This window comes from Dreissena polymorpha, chromosome 2 (assembly GCF_020536995.1).
Source record: "Dreissena polymorpha isolate Duluth1 chromosome 2, UMN_Dpol_1.0, whole genome shotgun sequence".
Lineage (NCBI taxonomy): Eukaryota > Metazoa > Mollusca > Bivalvia > Myida > Dreissenidae > Dreissena > Dreissena polymorpha.
Window position 1 is genome coordinate 97,046,434 of NC_068356.1, and position 19,243 is coordinate 97,065,676.

General features: G+C 34.9%; 1 protein-coding gene across 3 annotated transcripts in view; it reads left to right on the top strand.

Moving 5' to 3' along the window:
• Positions 1-18,723, top strand: part of LOC127868149 (meiosis-specific with OB domain-containing protein-like) — a 24,103-nt gene extending 5,380 nt beyond the window's left edge. For all 3 annotated transcript variants that reach the window (XM_052409773.1, XM_052409772.1, XM_052409774.1), the window contains exons 2-14: positions 398-838; positions 1,021-1,078; positions 1,532-1,663; positions 3,711-3,786; positions 5,223-5,415; positions 7,516-7,616; positions 9,663-9,715; positions 11,429-11,524; positions 12,937-13,035; positions 13,650-13,788; positions 16,407-16,623; positions 17,238-17,324; positions 18,490-18,723. In XM_052409773.1, the coding sequence (XP_052265733.1) occupies positions 404-838; positions 1,021-1,078; positions 1,532-1,663; positions 3,711-3,786; positions 5,223-5,415; positions 7,516-7,616; positions 9,663-9,715; positions 11,429-11,524; positions 12,937-13,035; positions 13,650-13,788; positions 16,407-16,623; positions 17,238-17,324; positions 18,490-18,591 (1,788 nt within the window). In that variant the 5' untranslated portion in view covers positions 398-403 and the 3' untranslated portion in view covers positions 18,592-18,723. The remainder of the gene's footprint in view (positions 1-397; positions 839-1,020; positions 1,079-1,531; positions 1,664-3,710; positions 3,787-5,222; positions 5,416-7,515; positions 7,617-9,662; positions 9,716-11,428; positions 11,525-12,936; positions 13,036-13,649; positions 13,789-16,406; positions 16,624-17,237; positions 17,325-18,489) is intronic.
• Positions 18,724-19,243: the final 520 nt, after the last annotated feature.

Here is a 19,243-nt window from a genome sequence, read left to right on the forward strand (position 1 = left end):
GTCTGGGCCGTATGGCTCATGGTCAGTATAGTCTGTATACTGTTGAGGGCATCTGTGTCGTGTGGACACATTTCTTGTTGATTTTGTATATCTTTTAATCAAACACAGGCATTTGATGGAATGTTGTTTTTATCATCTGAAAACTTACATATTAGTCTTTTATTTGATAAATAAAAATTATAGTATTATGTTAAAAAAGCCTTAACTTGTTCCAGTGAGCTCAGGTGGTTAAGCTCTATGCTACTGTTCTTGCAGTCATCAGTAAGAGCCTTAGTCCTTTCATCTTGGTTTTATTCCTCTTTACTGTCTTTGTTTTATTACATTAATGTACTCATCCCACTATGGGACAAAATAGCATTCTTTCGTGAATTAAGTCATCTTGTTTTTTATTTTTCAGGTAAACATGGCATGGGCTAGGAGTTCTTTTGGTGACTTAAATGCAGTCAGTATTCCAAAGAGAAATACACAATATTATAGAAATTCAACCAATCAGGGATCAACAGTGTGGAACAGGAACCAGCAAGGCACATCAACTGGTAAAACCCAGCCCTATGGTGTGAACCCAAGAGGGGATAACAATGCATCATACTCTTGGCAAGCACCTATCCAGCATCAGAAATACAATACATCATACCCTGGACAAGGACCTATCCAGCATCAGAAAAACAACAATGCATTATACCCTCGGCCTCAGCAAGGACCTACCCAAGAGAAGAAAAACAACAATTCATCATACCCTCGACAAGAACGTACCCAGCAGCACAAAACCAATACATGGCAAACCCCAGACAAGAATTCTGTCTCAAAACTTGAAACTCTTATGGCTGGATATACAGCGGTAACTTGCATTGCAATCAGTACAATTTTTTGCAATTAATTGTAAATGAAATTATTTTGCTAATTATTCGTAAGTGATGTATGTGATTTGTATGACAATTCCCTAACAGTTGTCATTCAATAATCTTGCCATGATGTATGTGTATATCAGCCTTTAACAATGTGATTGTTTTCATGTTTCAGAATGTGATTGGGGTTGTCATAGCCAAGGACAGTCCACGATCCATATTCTCTAAAAAAAGTTAGTTGAGTTGACAAATTTTATTAGAAAAGAAAAAGAGTAATATGCTATTCGTCTTTGTATGCCTTGTTGGAGGCTTAATGTGATTAACGTTCCCGTCTTATGTAAACACTTGGAGTTTTTTCATATCGATGTTATATGACTATTGCTTAAGATGACCATTCCCAATAAACCTAAAGCCTAATTAACCTAAAGCCTAATCAACCTAAAGCCAAATGGGCTATCTAACACCAAAGTGGCTCATTTGCTTTTACTCTCTTTTTCAAACACAAAGGTCTTGCTTTTTCAATTTTACATCAGTAGCAGTTTATATGCATAATATTGTACATGGTTCTATTGAAATATTTTACAAGATGATGTTATATTCATTGAAGACTATGAATCAATAACGAACCACTTCCAGTAAGTTGGGACTCCAGAACTGAGATTTGCACAGAATACTGTACCTTGCAGATGCTGGTTCGGAGAGGTTTCTAGTGAATTTCACACTGCGTGACTCTGTGACTGCCTTTGTGAATGTTACATGCTGGGGAAGTGAGAACTACATAAAAGATCTCTGTGCCGGCTTTTGCATAGGAGACATCGGTAAGTGTGCCTTGTTGGAACTTTCTAATAAAGATTTTCTTGGCATCACCTGCTTAACCCATTGTTATGTGCAATTTACGGTCCTTATCAGTTCCAATATTGTTTTCATAATTCCAAAAAAAAATATATGGCTACATATAATTTGATTGATGCAAATGAATCCCATGACATAAGTTTGGTCAAGTGAAGTCTTCCTCATGAGTTGACATTTACCGGTATTACATCATCAATGACATTTACATGTTATCATAGAATAAATTTGCACCCATGCTTGTCAAAGAGTTTAGAGTTTAGTCTGCACAATTATAAGATTGTGTCAGACTGGTGATGATATGCCATTATTGTTTGTAAAAAAGAAACAAGAAATATCTTTAAAAAAGATATACGGCGTAAATAGTTTAATGAATGAGATCAAGGATAGCGAATGTCTTTTTCTGTGCAGTTCTTAGCTGCATCACACGCAGTACGGGATGTTACGGGGAGTTTTCGCGGCTTATTTTACATTATAACATATTGCTGGTCATAAACCTATAGATACAAAACAGAAAATCACAAGAAGAATGGAAGTGAAATTTAAACATATGAGTCAACCGGCCACACGAGAAGTATCCGTATTTATAGGCGCGTTCTTCGAACAAACCTGTTTTAGTGGTTTGTCGGGCATTGCTATTTGATTCGATTATTAACAGTATCAATTATCATCGTGCTAATGCTTAAAGTGATATTATGGGCATTTTGCACTGTTGAATTGAGCTGAAAAGAATTAACAGGTCAAAATAGTTAGTTAAAATGTGGTTACTGATTAATTATCTGCAACTCACCTTGCTACCAGTTGTTTATAAAAAAATATTTTATATTCGATATTCTTACGTGACCCACCCAGTCCTGTAAGCTGAAATGATCCGTAAAACAATTTCGTGTCTTTGTGTCGTATGAACAAATCTGCACTAAAACTAAATTTAGGTTCAACTCGTAAACGCATGATCAGTTGTCAAACGAAAGTACGGTTGATATTCAAATGCATTATTTTTCTCTTTCTGGTATATTGTTTTAGTATGATGATGCTGCATTAATTAATATAAGTGTATATGAAGTAGAAACATCAAAAATAATCAACGGTTGCGATAGACACCTATAAACTGTTACATGCTCATAATATCACTTTAGTACATTAGGCAATATGGACGAATAATTATTGTTAAATTTATCAACAATAATATTTATCATTGTATTGTTGAAAACACATTAAGAATCTATTATTTACATACCATAATTATATTGCTGAATATCTTCATTTAACATATTTCTGGTCTAAAGAAAATTCCAGGTCACCTAGTTCACGGATAGCGTCTTTATTATATAACGATTATTTTACTGGCCGCCAACTCCGGTGATGACCTTTATATAAACTCTGAATGTCCGCGAATTGACCCGATATACCTCGCGGGTTGAAATGCAATGCTTTAAAGTGAGGCCTCGCTTCCATTGCTCTTTATACTTTTACATGTTAACATGTTGACAGGAATAAGGAAGTAAGTACTAAATATGAGAACATAGCCTTTTAAGTATAAACGCTCTTGCGCTGGTAATACTCTGAAAATAAAAGGTGTACGCACAAACTGTATTGATGTCGAGAATTGAGTGTAAAACTGTTCTATCTATTAAGCCTTTTCATTCGAGATAAAATTGTTTCATACAGTAAAACAGTGTTACAAAGACGCGGATATGTTTCCAATGTTCTGGTGGTAAACTCAAATCAGCCAATGGAATAAATGAAGTGTATTCATTCGTACCTAGCCGCGGGAAATTTTATTGGAATTTTATTGGACAATTACAAAGGTCAGGCTAAGGTGAAAAGCTGGCTTATGCAGCTTACGCCGAAAAAAAAACTTATAGATACCATGAACTTGTTACATGTATTTCAAAGAAAATTGTTTTCATGGTAAGGACAGTCTTTACATGAAAAAGTAAAATATTAAAATTGGTGACTTAAAAATGTTCATTCAGTTTTAAGTTTTTCATCAACGTCTTAACATTTTTACCCCAGTTAAACTAGGCAATGTGCAGGTTCAGTCAAAAACATCTGATGGATCAGATGAGAAGTTCAGGGCTGCAACTCCTGTGTATAGGATTTGTTGATCTTTTATTCAAGTTTATTAGTCTTTAATTTGTTTTGATTTTTGTTATTTTAATTGCTTATTCAGTTACATAATGTTATTGTTTTCACCTTTGGGAATAACCTAGATTTACCAGTCTACAAGGGCAGTCGGGCCAAAGCAAAAAGGAGAAGGGCCCAGCTCCTTGCTATTTCAGGCTAGATCTAGATCTTTCCCTTTCAATTTATACTTCGTCATTTAGTGTAAGACTGTATTGTTGTTTTTACCAGTAACTGTAATATCTTATTATGTATTGGCAGTTTTTAATTTTGCTTAAATTATCTGTTGAATTAATATTTTGTTTACAATACACTTTTAATACAGTAAAGACAAAATATCTTGTATGACATGGGTTTGCATGCTCTTTAAAAAAAAACGTAGAACAGTCACGATTGAAAAGCAAACAGACACAATCTAAAAAGTGATTTGCCCAAATTGTCAATTATAACTTAATCCATTTTAGAAGAAAAAAGTATTATTAAAACTTCTTCAAGTATTTTTATTTATGTTTAAATCAAGAACATGAGATTTAAAGTAAAAACTTAAATACTGATACCCTGTGTTGCGTAATGTTGAGAGCTGAACAATTTATATTTGAAGTGGCAGTGTGATGAGTTCCAGAGGAAAAGGATGTTGTAAAAGGATCCTTGATAATCATGAATTGATCATTTAGGTTTCTTTTATACCTAATGATAAATTAAAGACATTTCTTCAGTGAAATGACAGCAGTGAAAATAAGCAAATTTTTATTTTCACCGCTGAAAATAACACATTTTTGGTACTCCTTTTTCTATTTTTAGATTAGCATAAATAATTTTATAAATATTTTATATAATCACGAGTGAATTAAAATCGACATTTCACCGAATCTAACAAATTTTCTTTTTATTTTATGCTTTTTCGCTGTTTATTTACATTGTAAAAGAGTTTAATTGGGGAATTTCGCTGGTATAATGACGTCATTTCTTCACACTAATGACATCATTTTGTGTTTTGAAATGTATTGAGGCACGCCACGGTAGAAAGGTTAACTTTTAAGCGAAAGGGAAACAGCTGTTAATTATTGTTTTGAAAAAGGGGCATACAAGAAACAGAAAATGTGTTCATGTCAGTGTAAGATCGTTTGTTATTTCACTCGTGATCATAGAAAAAAATATTTTTTAGTCATATTGGAAAGTATAGCTTGTTTTTTTACTGTTGAATGATTATATAAACGATTGTTTTACAAATGCAAAGTTAAACAAAACGTTTTAAGAATGTTTCCATTCTTATGGGTAAAGCAATGCCAATTTGATCCATTTTATTCCCCATACAATTGGCCAAGCTGCTATTTCTCATAACTAAAACAAGACAGCACAAAGAAATGTGTACTACTGCTTGCATATTGATACTCATGTTTCCAGCGGTTTCCATTTAACGCTAAGCGAGAATCACAGTTCCCTCGCCCTTTATGATGGCCTAGATCTAGGAGCCTACGCAGCGCTTCAGCACTTGCCAACCAAGCCCAATTGTGACTACTACACCCTGGAGGATGTACTGGTCAATGGGCAGGGACTCAATGCAGAGCACATAAATCTGCTGGCGGTGGTGCGCAAGGTAGAGCGATTAGGAGTCTGAAGTATGCCATTTCTGAGTACCATTGCACAAGTCTGAAATTGGCTATTTCTGAGTACCAGTACACAGTGGTATAGGCTAATTTAGTCCCCAAAAAACAAATTGCTGAAACTATCTGATGAAAGTTTATATGAAACGCGTAAGTAGCCAAATCCTTTTCAGGCCTTCAAAGGGAGGCATATTGGTTCTGCACTGTCATTCTGCATTTTCTGGTTTCCGCTCTCAAACTTTACTAGTTTTTATCTGTTGGTTACCAAACTTTCTGAAAATATTGCTAAGCATAAAATGTATACTAAGTACAATAACCATTCCAATTCCTTCTGTCACTTTGGATTAAAGCCCTTAAATTTCTCAAAATAAGGTTTCACGTTAATTTATGCTCTCACTAATCAGTTTCATTTCCTATTTCTACTAGGAACATGGAGTTGTTTCTCTTCAATAGGGCTTCACAATGATTTGTGCCCGCTAACTCGCAAAGTTTTCATTTGATGGTCACCAAGCTGTCTGAAAATGTTTAAAAGCATAAAATAGAAGCCAAGTTTAATAACCTGCTAAACCTTACCAGGTACTGAACTTTAGAGTTATGTCTAACTCAAATAAGTTTTCATCTCATTGTGACCAAAATTGCTGAACATGTTTCTGAACATGTTTATATGCATGAAAGAGTTCAACTTAGATAATTAGCCAAATCCATTCAGGCACTTAAGAGTTATTGTCCTTGATGATTTTGCCTCTCTTATGGAACAAGTTTTTATAGAATTGCCAACATTCTGAAAATTGTATTGCCTTACAATTTAAGACAAGTTTATAAGAAGACAAATCACAAGTCTATCTACCTTAAATATCTAGGTCACATTTAAGAATGCCTGTCTTACCCACAACTTTGCCATAAATTGAGTAATTGATGTATTGATAACGAAAGTGGAATCTGGTGGCATCTATGTCCTACCTACGCATGTCTTGTTTCTTCTTTCATCTTACCCATTAAAATACCTTGTCAAAATTTATATTTGTATGCCCCCGGTAGGTTGGCATATAGCAGTTGAACTGTCAGTCCGTCTGTATGTCTGTCAGTCTGTGCGTCTGTCTGAAAACTTTAACATTGTCCATAACTTTTGCAATATTGAAGATAGCAACTTGATATTTGGCATGCATGTGTATCTCATGGAGCTGCACAATTTGAGTGGTGAAAGGTCAAGGTTAATGTCATAATTCAAGGTCAAAGGTAAAAAAACAAAATCAAAGGGAAGTAACAAGCTTTAAAGGGAGATAATTTCTATTTTATATCATTTGGCAGGTACAGATCACTTTCACAAGGGAAGTTATATTTTTTAAAGGGATATAATACAAAAATATATTTGTAATTCAAAGCGGCGCAGTAGGGGCATTGTGTTTCTGACAAAAACATCTCTTGTTCTAACAATCTTGAGAAGGATCCAAATGAGAAAGCACACCATACAAGGGGCAAAGTAACATACACGTAGTTATATATGAAAGCAATATGTGAAACGAATGACTTTGTTAGGCAGAAAGGACTCCATATGTCTTACATTTATATTTCAAACTAATTTTTGAATGGGCATAAATAAAAGTGTTTAGAAAACCATGCTGATACTAGGTACAAGTGAATTGTTGCTAAAATTGTTAATGTATTTTTTAATTAATATACTTGAAAAAATGCACAAAACTTCTATATTTTATTGAAAACAAAATACTAGTATTTGCTATAATTTTATCAAAGCCTGATTGACTGCTCTTTATTTTTTCTATATTTCTCAGACTGCTAATCATATATTGTATATGCCCTCAAAATTCTATCAGCATGCACAAAAGCATCTACTATGTATGTGTCAAACTTACATAGGCACATACGTATACAATATGTGTATACTGCGTTTGGAATACAGTCACACATTAAGGTTCAGTTTGTGAGTGTCCCTGTCCATGTGTGATATAACAGCAAGTTTTGTTTTAATTTCAGATACACCTCCCAGTAAATTGTAAAATATACATAAAATTAAAATCATCCATATAGCAACTTAAAAAACATTCCTCATTTACTTTATTTTATTTGTAATTCAGATAGGACCTGCTCGTGACATTGTGACTAAGACAGGGAAGAAGACGAGTCGCTGTGAGATTGTATTGATGGATGAGAGTTGCCCATCCTTTCCCTTTGTCTTGTAAGTATACTGTTGAAGTGCGTCTTAGCAGAGACTTGAACATTTTGAGCACCAGAGTCCTGTATTTACAAAGGGAGTTAATCCTTAACCCTACTTAGAACCATAATTTGACGCATTTGTAGTCCCTCAGAAAATTAAACTTAATTAAAGACCTTTCTTACTAGATTCAAATTTTAAAGGCTTCATTTTCAATCCTTAGATACTGATGAGCAGCAAACAGCATAAAACCTGAACAGACTGCAAGTAACTTGCAGGCTGTTCTGGTTTTGTGCTGTTTACTCATAGCCATTTTAACTTTGCTTCTAAGTGGGAATAGGGGTTTAGAATGAGCAGGGGTTTTGTTCAGACAAGGGAGCTAGGTACAGGGCCAGACTTTTTCAAGTACAACAAGCTGTTTAAACCCCCTTAAAAGTCATTAAAAAGGGTCCCAAAGGGTCAATTTCTTAAAAACTGTGAATGGTACAAGTATAATAATTGCTTTATAAAATGGTTTATGCATTCTGAATAAAAATCATTTAATATAAAATTGTTCGACACTAACGCTAGTCCGGTAGTACGAGACTCCTGGAAATGAGACTCATACTCATTGTTTTGTGTCAAGGAAGTCCGTTGAACTCCTTCAAAATCATTTTTGCATTATAAAAATATCCATTTGCGCATTGATTAGTTTCGCAAAATCAGACTGTCTGCACAAAGGACATCTTACTCAGAATAGTCATAGTCGAACACTGTCTATAAAACCTTTTAGTTGAATTTGTTTATGGTCACATTAAAATTGTAATAATTTAATATTTAAGTTTTTAATACCAAGTCATTACCCCACACTTCAACCACTGCGTGAGAACTGTAAGTGTTCTTCTTAATAAGGAAGATTATATACAGCTGGTCTATTGAAAGTGAGAAGTGTCTAATCATAACTAAGTGATGACGTGAGAACTGTAAGTGTTCTTCTTAACAAGGAAGATTATAGACAGCTGGTCTATTGAAAGTGAGAAGTGTCTAATCATAACTAAGTGATGATGTGAGAACTGTAAGTGTTCTTCTTAATAAGGAAGATTATATACAGCTGGTCTTTTGAAAGTGAGAAGTGTCTAATCATAACTAAGTGATGACGTGAGAACTGTAAGTGTTCTTCTTAACAAGGAAGATTATAGACAGCTGGTCTTTTGGTAATGAGAAGTGTCTAATCATAACTAAGTGATGTCGGAAACTAAAACAATAGAATGAGAACAATACTATCATTGGGACTATGCACTTGAAGTATTTTTCTTTTATGCTATGAAAACCCTGTCTGGTCAACAAGGTTTTTTTCAGAAGATGCATTGTGCATACTTTTTAATGTATTATTATGATGAAAATACTTTTATTGTCCATTTTGTATTGTATGTAAGCAAATAAAAAGAAATTCCATTTACCCGTTTTAGTCAAACGACTTTGAACGCAAAGGACCCCAGTCTATTAAAAAAATCGTTGAATAAAAACCGTTTTCACAGTGCTCTGTCATAGCTTATACAGATGTACCTAGCAAAAGTCCTAATTAGATCAAATGAACACAACTTGCTTACAGTGAGCTTTTGTGATGACATTTTGCCCATTGTTAATCATTGTTCCTGCATTGTCCGCTGTCAAAATGTACATTGTAATACTCTAGAGATCATATTTATTTCCAATATCCACAAAACTTTGTAAGATGATTGGTCTGAATGACTTTTTGGGTATTCCAGAAGTTACGTGTTTACCCGATCCTTTTGAAACTTGCTCAGAATGCTTTTTTTAATGGTACATCTGCAGGAACTTGGTCGGAAGATTTATTCAAATACAACAAGCTGTTTAAACCCCCTTAAAAGTCATCAGAAAGGGTCCCAAAGGTTCAATGTCTTAAAAATGTGAATAGTACAAGTATAATAATGGCTTGGTAAAATTGTGTATGCATACTGAGATAAAAATCATTTAATATAATGTGGGGATTCAACCCATGACCTCCCAGTCGCCATGCGGACACCATATCCATAACATTACGGCAACCTTGAACTTCACCATTTACAGGTGGGGAGGAGAACTGGTGGACTTTTCACAAACATGGGCACCACTAACTACAGGTTTTCTTTCATTGTTGTTTAATGTATTTTCGCTTCAATAAGATTTTATGGATTGGTAAAATTTGCTATACTCATTTGATTTAAAAATTGTGGATTTTTTTATAATGTTTGATGTAAAGCTTCCAACATTAAAATTTATGAACATGTCATTAGACCGACATACCGTAATTACTCTAAGTTTTCGCACACTTAAACATACTTTTTTTAGTCTCGAAAATTTTGATAAAAAAAATATTCAAAAATTACAGATGTCCGAAAATTTAGAGACAAAAATTAAGTTGTCCAAAAATTATAATTATATTGAAATAAATGCAATAAATTAATGTACAATATTTTATTTGTGATTAATTTTTCTTTTTCTGCTTGAAAAATAAATAAATAGAACTTCACAGCTTTGTTAACTCTTGCCTGAAACGATAAAAAACAACAAGTAAAAACAGAAAACATACTGCTTCCTTAATAGGACGACACTGTTTTAAATGCTTTTGGGTGAATCCATTACTTTCTAACGGTATACCGTTACATGGTTTTTTACCCAATTACGCAAATGTAATGGTCCATTGCTCTCAGGCATGCATCTGGGCCCGTATTCACCAAACAATTCTTAGACTTTAGTCTAAGAATAAAGAATATTCATTAAATTGATATATTCAATAAATGCTTGAATTTTGAGTAAAACTTGTTATTTAACACCTCTATCTATGGCATTCTTCATGTAGAACATTGTGTTAATGACATAATTAACAGTGGAGGCATCTATATATTCAAACACTGAATGCATTTGTCTTGGTTCCAAGTCTTTTCTTTATTCTTAAGTCTAAGAATGGGTTGGTGAATATGGGCCCGGGTCAGGTGAAGTCTGTAGAATAGTGCGGTTAAAAATACTGTCAGAAAATTAAGAGACATTAATTATGGACGAAACCCTGTATGTCCCAAAATAAAGAGTCACGAAAAATAATTATTTTGGCTAATAAAGAGGGTGTCCGAAAACATAGAGTAATTACGGTATACCAGTACTAGCTTAATAATCCTTCTATTACATGTATATACACTCACTCATACTTTTTATATACTCTCACACCCTTGAAATTTCTAAAACATTTGACCATTTTATTCTGTTGCTGTAGATGATATTAATGATGAAACCATGTGGGTTTTAATGATAAAATTATGTGCTAAAACAGTAGTTGGGCTAGTATGGTTAAACTAGTTTTAAAACGCAAGAAGCATAATACTGAAATTTTGTAAAGATTTGACACCGGTATATAATAAAACCTGTTGTCAAACCAAAAAAACAAACAAATACAATTCTCCATGTTCTCCTTGGCCCTTAAATGCAACAAAAGATAGTTGTTCATATGTACTTATCACTTTCAGATTTTAATATGCACACTATATTGCTTATAAAAAGTATACAGTGAAATTTTTAACTTAGAAGTTTCTGCAAACATATGTACAATAACACCGTTATAATGTTCCTCTTACAACTTACAACAGAAGTATATATTAGAACTGGAAAAAAAACATCTATCATATCTTTGCTTTCTCCTTGGTAGAAACCATGGTTAGTAAAATTTTTTTTACAGCAATTCTATTTTTTGGACTGAGCTGTTTTGAACATCTTTCAGTGTGGTTTTAAGGTCTGTTATGATTCTGGTACAGTTGCGATTGTAGTTGGAATTAATAAACATTCTTCACATGATTATATACCAGTGCTATTCATCGCCGATGTCCGAGTCAACTATGATGATTTCCGGTCTGGAATGCTGGCTACGGCAGATTCAAAAACCATCATCACTGTTAATCCAGGTTATATTTAATACAAACACAGTTTAATGTGCTTGCCATTATGATGCTGTGGCATTTGTTGTAAAAATGTGTATGAAAAAAAGTTTATATCAATGCTGTAAAAACAAGTATTTCATCATGCAGCTTAATACTATTACTAGTTGTGGATTTTACTATGTTTGTTCTTGATAGTGCTCAACAGCCATGTGGGCCTGATTGTTATCTCATGGACATTAATTTTGACTTCCGATATCCAAGTATATATATAAGTTCACTATTATAACGGTAGGAAGCATTTGTTTCTAATATTGGAAGCATTAACCCCCATTAACTTATCCATCATTCATTATTCGAAATCTTCAAGTTCAGAACTATTGTATGGTTTTTAAATGACCTAATAAACAATAGTCAGAGTCCTATTAAAGAGCATACTAAATTACTTCCTCCATTTTATTGCAAAATTTATTTGTGTGGTTATGTAAGAAATAAATGAAAAGCATTATCTAGTGAGAAGGTTTCTGGGAAAATCTGGCTTAATGAAAGTGTGTAAAGTATTTTCCTGATAAGCCTATTAAGTCAAGGATGATATTTTATGCTAAGCGGAAAGTGTCATTCCCGATAAGCTTGTCTGGACTACACATGCTTATCTTGGACAATCTATGCACAGGCATTAAGTCTAGTTTTCCCAGAGCAGGGCTCCTATGACCATTGTCATTATTTATTTGTAGATCAACAACAAATTGTTGTTCTGATTCATGGCTGTTTGATGGTCATATGTATCAAAATTTAGATGATTTTGTGTTGGTCAATTAACTATTAAAAATAATCTTTGTTGGGAAAAAGCTACAGCAAAATAGGATGGTGTTGTGCGCTGCTCTGTTTTTATTTATCCTTGATGCCATTATGGAATGTTGATCAGAAAAACTGTGAAAATCATTTGCAAATATTTAACGGCAAATGAAAAGAATAATCTGAAACAACATTGTTTGCAATTGTTAGACTAAGAAATTCCTTGGATTTAGCGAAATTATTACAAAATTTCACCAGACAAGTTCAGCTTCCCACCCTGCCCATTTTTGTCAGCACCTTGTACGTTTTGTGATACTGAAACTAAATCTTTCCCTATTATCAGACCCCATTTTTTATTTGCCAGTGGTGAATTTTCATTGCAACCGTGTTTTTAACCCTTTTCCGCTCAGAAGCAAAGTAAAAATGGCCTTATGGAACCAGCATAGAACCAGAACAGCCTGAGAGTCTTTGCAGGCTTTCAGGTTTTATGCTGTTTGCTGCTCATCAGTATCTGAGGGTTGGAAATGAAGCCATTTAAACTTGAATCTAGTAAGAGAAGTCTTTCATTAAATAAGATTTTTTAATGGACTACAAACTCGTCAAAGTGCGTATCTGAGTGGTAAATGGTTATATTGTTTTGCCAGATACGATGGATGCCAAGTGCCTGTTCCAGTTTGCACAGACGCAGACCTCTCTGTTGGCAGCTGATGAAACAGGCTCATCCGAGCAAGCAGATCCTCCAGGTACACAACCAACCAACCAAGATTTAAGTGTAACATATGAGCTGCGGTCTTGGAATTGTGTGCATAAAGTGTTGTGCTTATCAGGGACAACACTTTTCCACTTTTATAGAATATTTTGGTTAAAGGAATTCTCTTCACAAGTCAAAAATCCTCTAAAGCGGAAATTGTTGTGCCTGATAAGTCTGTGCAGACTGCACAGGCTAATCTAGGATGGCACCTAACGCACATGCATTAAGCCCACTTTTTTCAAGAGCACAGCTCATATGCTCATTTACATGTGTGAAGAGAATTAAATGATACTGTCTTAGACTGTTATTCTTAAGATTATTTACTTTTACCGATAAATGATCTATTTTCCTGAAAATCATATAATACATTACTTACATCTATGTAGATTTGTTTGGTTGCTTATGTAGATTTCACCTGATTGAAAAGCAGATAATAATTTTGAATAAAAATATTTCACTTTATTAAATACAGAACGAAATTTTGAAAGTGACAAATGGGCTATTTAAGTGCAGGGAATCTATTGTATGCTTAAGCAAATGCCAATAGTGACTATTTTGAGTTATCCAGAAATAATCTCTTCAAGTTTTGTAAACATTGTTTTACAGTTGATCAAATCCAGGATGTTTTAGTGGTAGAACAGATTGCAAACAGTGATGGCCTCATTTCCTATGGCCAACTTTATGGGGTCATAACCAAGTGTGACCTTGATGCCGATAATGTTGACCAGTTCTACTGGAGGAGATGGTTTGATTTCTTTAAAATTAGCACTTTGTGATGAATTTTCCCTGTAATGTCAATTTGAGTGCAAATTTTACATAAATACATTAAACTTAAATATTCTTTTTATGCCCCCCGAAGGAGGGCATATAGCGATCGGACCGTCCGTCTGTCTGTCCTTCCGTCACACTTTGCGTTTAGGTTTGAAAAATGCTCATAACTTCATAATGTTGCTTCAGATATCAACTTCACATTTGGCATGAATGTTTATCTCATGGAGCTGCACATTTTGAGTGGTGAAAGGTCAAGGTCATCCTTCAAGGTCAAAGATATGGCTTTAAAGCGGCGCAGAAGGGGGCATTGTGTTTCTGACAAACACATCTCTTGTTCTTCCTATTAAGTGCAGGGTTCTTTGGAGCATCCGTGCACTGTAACTACAAGGTGTTTTCTTGGGTAAAACCAGTACTCTGTGTCTTTTGGGGAGATCTTAAGTGGGTATCCAACTCATTACCTCCTGCACTAGGCAGACATCATATCCACTATGCCATGGCATCATGTAAACCGCAATATGGGCTTTTATTTTAATTGTCTGTTCCAAATTATAGGAATTTGAGCTGTAATAAAAGGTTTACAGAAATATGCATGTATATTGTTTTTGGCATTGCTAGTTCTGACAGTAAGGTAGCAAATTATGCTATTACAAACAAACATTGTTTTCAAAGCTTTGTGTACTCTTGAAGTTGTATAGCTTAATGGTAGTATTTGTGTTTGTGATCAGTAATGCATTGATTAAATGACACCATTTTAGATAAACTTTGCTGTATTTCAACACTGTGGAATACCGCAAACACACAGTGTGATAACATTACCCTACTGGCTTTACATGATGCCATTTGATGTATTTCATGATAATACATGTACATTTGTAAGTGTTTTGTTTGTTTACATTCAAATGAAAGGATAAATAGAATATTTGGTAATTAGTGAATTAAAGGTTGCTTTATTAGCACAAAAACATGCACCACTCCCCAAGACTCATGGTTCAGATCTTCTTCGCTTTGCTTCACTTATCTTTATTCAAATCTTTTTATCTAGTACAGTTAAACTGTGATAACGAGGACGCACAGGACTGACCTCAATGCTCGAGTAATCGCAAGTTTCGAGAAATCCATGGTATTATTTGTTTTCACTGTTTTGGTTGGGTGATGCTTAACTTCTGACGGCAAATGCTTTATTTAAATGTAAGACTGTGCATGGAAAAGAAAAGGAAAAAAAAATCGCTTAAGGTTACAGTATACTTAACTAAACAATAAGAATGATCGTTCATTCTTTTTATACCATACATTTTATCAACATTATTGATTGCTGGTAATCATTTAATTATCATTAAAACTGTGTAGCTTTTATTTGCGTCTCAAAGGATGGCAATTTTCTGTGTTTCTGAAACTGTGACTAACTTCACACCTAATCAAGCGTTTTTGTCTGCTTGATTGCCCTGTTTTCACAACTCGAATATTTTCAGCACCAACCAGACGAGAAAGTGTCCTCGAATAATTGCCAGTTAATTAGGTGTGAAATGCCTTTCAGGGACCAGCACACATCCTTGAGTTATTGAAAATCGCATTAAAGGAATATGTTAGGGACTTCCTTTCATGCTCGAGTAATCGCCAGTTTTCGAGAAATTGCCAGCTCGAGTTATTGCAATTCTGCTGTAGTAGCATGATGTGCAAACCAGGCAGGCTTCAACAACACAATACTATATTCTTCAAATACTAAAAATTTGTTAATAACATATTTATGGTGTTTACTCAATCTGTTTTTAACCAGGTTTTCCTGGCGGAACAATTCTTCCGAGCGCAACTCCTCCTTCATTTCTCAACGGATTTCAATGAAACTTTCACAAAATGATTGTCACCAAGTGCCATGGGGCATAATGTCGGGATTTTATGATCCGGTCGAAATCAAGGTCGCCATGACTAAAATAGTCGCCACGACTAAAAATAGATTGAATTTGACACAATGGGGGGTAACTAGGAACAATCAGTAACAATGCACATTTTGAATTGTCTCCCTTTATCAGACTTTTTTTTTCAAATTGAAAACCTGGTTTTGTAACAATTTTGTCCCTTGTTTTGTTTGATCTGCAGAGAGCTAGACTACAGATCTGGGGCTCCTGGGTTCAATTCAAAGCCCATCTACAACTTGTAAGGCAGTTGGTCAAAATATTATTTGAGCCGAGCTCTGTGAAAAAGGGGTGTAATACATGTGCGTTAAGTGTAGTCCCAATTTAGCCTGTGTAATATTTCTGGAAAATTGTGACAAATCCAAATAAATGTACACAAAATGAGCTGCGTTCTGGGAACACAGGGTATGCAAATGAATATGCTTAAAGTGTTGTCGCAGATAAACCTGTGCATTCAGCACAGGCTATTCAGGGACAACACTTTCAGCGTAAACTTCATAAATTCTAATAAGAGACCTCCTTCAAACAAAAAACTCCATAATAGCGGAAAATTTTGTCCCCGACATAAAAAGAAAAATGGAAAAATGCGAACTGCACAGGCTAATCTGGGAAGACACTTTAATCACGTGCTTTAAGCCTAATTCTCCCAGAGCGAGGTTAAAATACATGTATTCTTTTGCAGCTCTAAATGCAAGCAAACAGTGGGCGCCTCCAGTGGCTATCAGTGCACCAACCAGAGCTGCACGCAGGGGGCTCTGGGAGTGTTCAACAAGTCAGGGGAGGTGACTCTAGACGAGCCTGATACGGAGTTCAGCCTCCCTGTTGACATCTCTGACCACACTGGTACCGTGCACAGTCGCTTGTCTGAACAGGCCTTGGAGTCACTGCTGGGTATACAGGTACTTTCATGGCATATTTTTGCTTTTTATACCCCTGCAAACAAAGCTTGAGAGGGGGCATACAGGAGTCCCTATCAGTAAGTGGGTCGGTCACTACTGATGAAGTGTTGCCAGTTTGTGAACTACTAAAACATTTATCAAGCTATAAAAATAAAAACTTAAAACGTCATTTCCATTAAGTGTGTGTACGCCAGACTGTTTTTTCATGCCCAATGATCCACTCATTTAGGAGTTATTTACCCTTCAACAAAGCTGACAAAAGCGGTGCAGGGATATAAGTCACATTTGTGACAAAGTACAGAAATCCTGCACGATTTGTTTTGTCAATGTTATTTGTTGAAGGTAATACTGGAATCGTACTGGAATTGTAATTCCCAAAATAATGACAGAAAATTAGATTATTTTATGAATGCCAAGCATTATGTTTTTGCGATCAAAATAAGCACGAGCCACAGGACCTGAACTAAAAAATAAAGAATAAGGCTTGGATTCTCAAGTTTCATATAGGGGGGATTTATATTCTATTAGTTGTAAGCAAAACTATAAGAATCCAGGATTCCTTAATCTAATTGCTTATATCAATGACTGATGTGTTTTTTTGTTGTTCTTTTCAGGTGTGCACTCTAATGGCGATGTCCCCTGCATCAAGAACGCCATACAAATGGAAAATTCTCATGGAAAGGTTCAAGTTCTATATCAAAGTATGTACACCACATTGCCTTCTAAACACAAGTAAAACGGGTGTTCTTCAGGTTTTATTGGCTTCCTCACTTGTGACTGGGAATTCAACTGTAATGTAATCTTTGTAATGATTAAAACCTTCAACATAGTGGGGGTATAATGCTTTGCACCCGTCACCTGTTCATCAGTTGGTCAGATGGTTGGAGGCCTTTGTTTTCTGCGCAATATCTAGAGAATGCTTAGGCAGTGATCATAGAAATCGGTGGGCTGATTACTTGAAAGAAATAAAAGACGCCTTTCTACTTTGAGATCCATATGTCAAAGGTCAAGGCTTCAGGATATTGTTTTTTGAAAACTGTTTTCTTTATAGACCAATTTGTTTTTGCATGATATCTATAGAGTGCATAACCCAACCAGTTTATTATTATTCTGGTTACTATTGAGGAAAGGACAAAGCCAATTGATTTTGAGGTCAGCCATTTAACCCTTTACTACTTAGAAACATATTTACCGGGTACACGCATTTGTAATCCCATAGAAAGTTAAATTTAATTTAATACCTTTCTTTCTAGATTCAAGTTGTAAAGGCTGTATTTTCAAAGCGCAGATACTGATGAGCAGCAAACAGCATAAAACCTGAACATACTGCAAGTTACTCGCAGGCTGTTCTGGTTTTATTCTGTTTGCTCATAGACATTTTCACTTTGCATCTAAGTGGGAAAGTAACCCGGTTAAATCATACAAATTCTTATGTTGGTTAGTGTTGAGGAAAGGATTATCCATACTGATTTGGAGATCAAAGGTCACAGGCAATCTGTTAAAAATTGTATTCATTAAGAATTTAGGTGCAAATGGGGGGGGGATATAAATGTTTTACAAACATCTCCTTCTTTATGTCAGTGGCAGCCTGTTATATATGTATGAGAATATTGGATAGTTTAAAATGTCAGCAAGCAAAATATGGAAATATTCTTGAAAATACTTAAGTTATGCCAGAGGTTAATAATTAAAATTAATTAGAGGAACATTGATCACGGAGCGAATGCGTACATGTTTGACATTGGTGTTTTGGGATTTCAGTGAACTTGAACATGACTGTCAAGAACATGGCAAACTAGTCTGCCTTGTAAAACAGAATATTTGTGTTTATCATTAGCATGAAAGATAAAACACTTCGTTTTTCAGATGGGAAAGACATTCAAGCAAGCAGATAGACGATTGTCAGTGAGAGTCTTGGCCTGCTGCAGGGCAGACCCGGCAGAGATGGAAAGGAATCTGCCACATTAAGACTAGTAACTTGAAACTTGTTGGTCGTACTAAAATCAATACTGTGTGCTGTTGTTGAACTAGATCTTCAGAGACATTTATCTGCATTGTCTTCTGAAAAGGTTGCAAAGGCATAAACATGCCTAATTTTAATGTTTTTATTGGGAGTATGTCCTAACAAATGGGCAAAAACTCAATTGTATCTTTAAAGCCAAAGGCCAAGTGGTTAAGAATTTGTGACTGGCTGAAAGCAATATTTTCCATAAAAGTTATTTCACATGGGTTTCTTTTGTGTTTTCATGTTACATATAAAATATTACTTTTATTGCAAATGACTGTTGTTTAAATTGTTATACATGTATCTTATTGAACTGTAATTGTCATACTTATTTACAAAGTAATGCAAAGATGTAACATTTAGCTTTACTTCGACTCTCAATTAGTAGTTACATACACTTTTTAGTTGTTTTCCCCAGTCAGTACAGACCACACTAACATGAGTCACGTTTTGAGAAAACTGGGCATAATACATGTGCGTAAAGTGTCGTCCCAGATTAGTCTGTACAGTCCGCACAGGCTAATAAGGGACGACACTTTCCGCTTTTATGACATTTTTCATTTAAATGAAGTCTCTTCTTAGCAAAAATCCAATTTAGGCGGAAAGTGTCGTCCC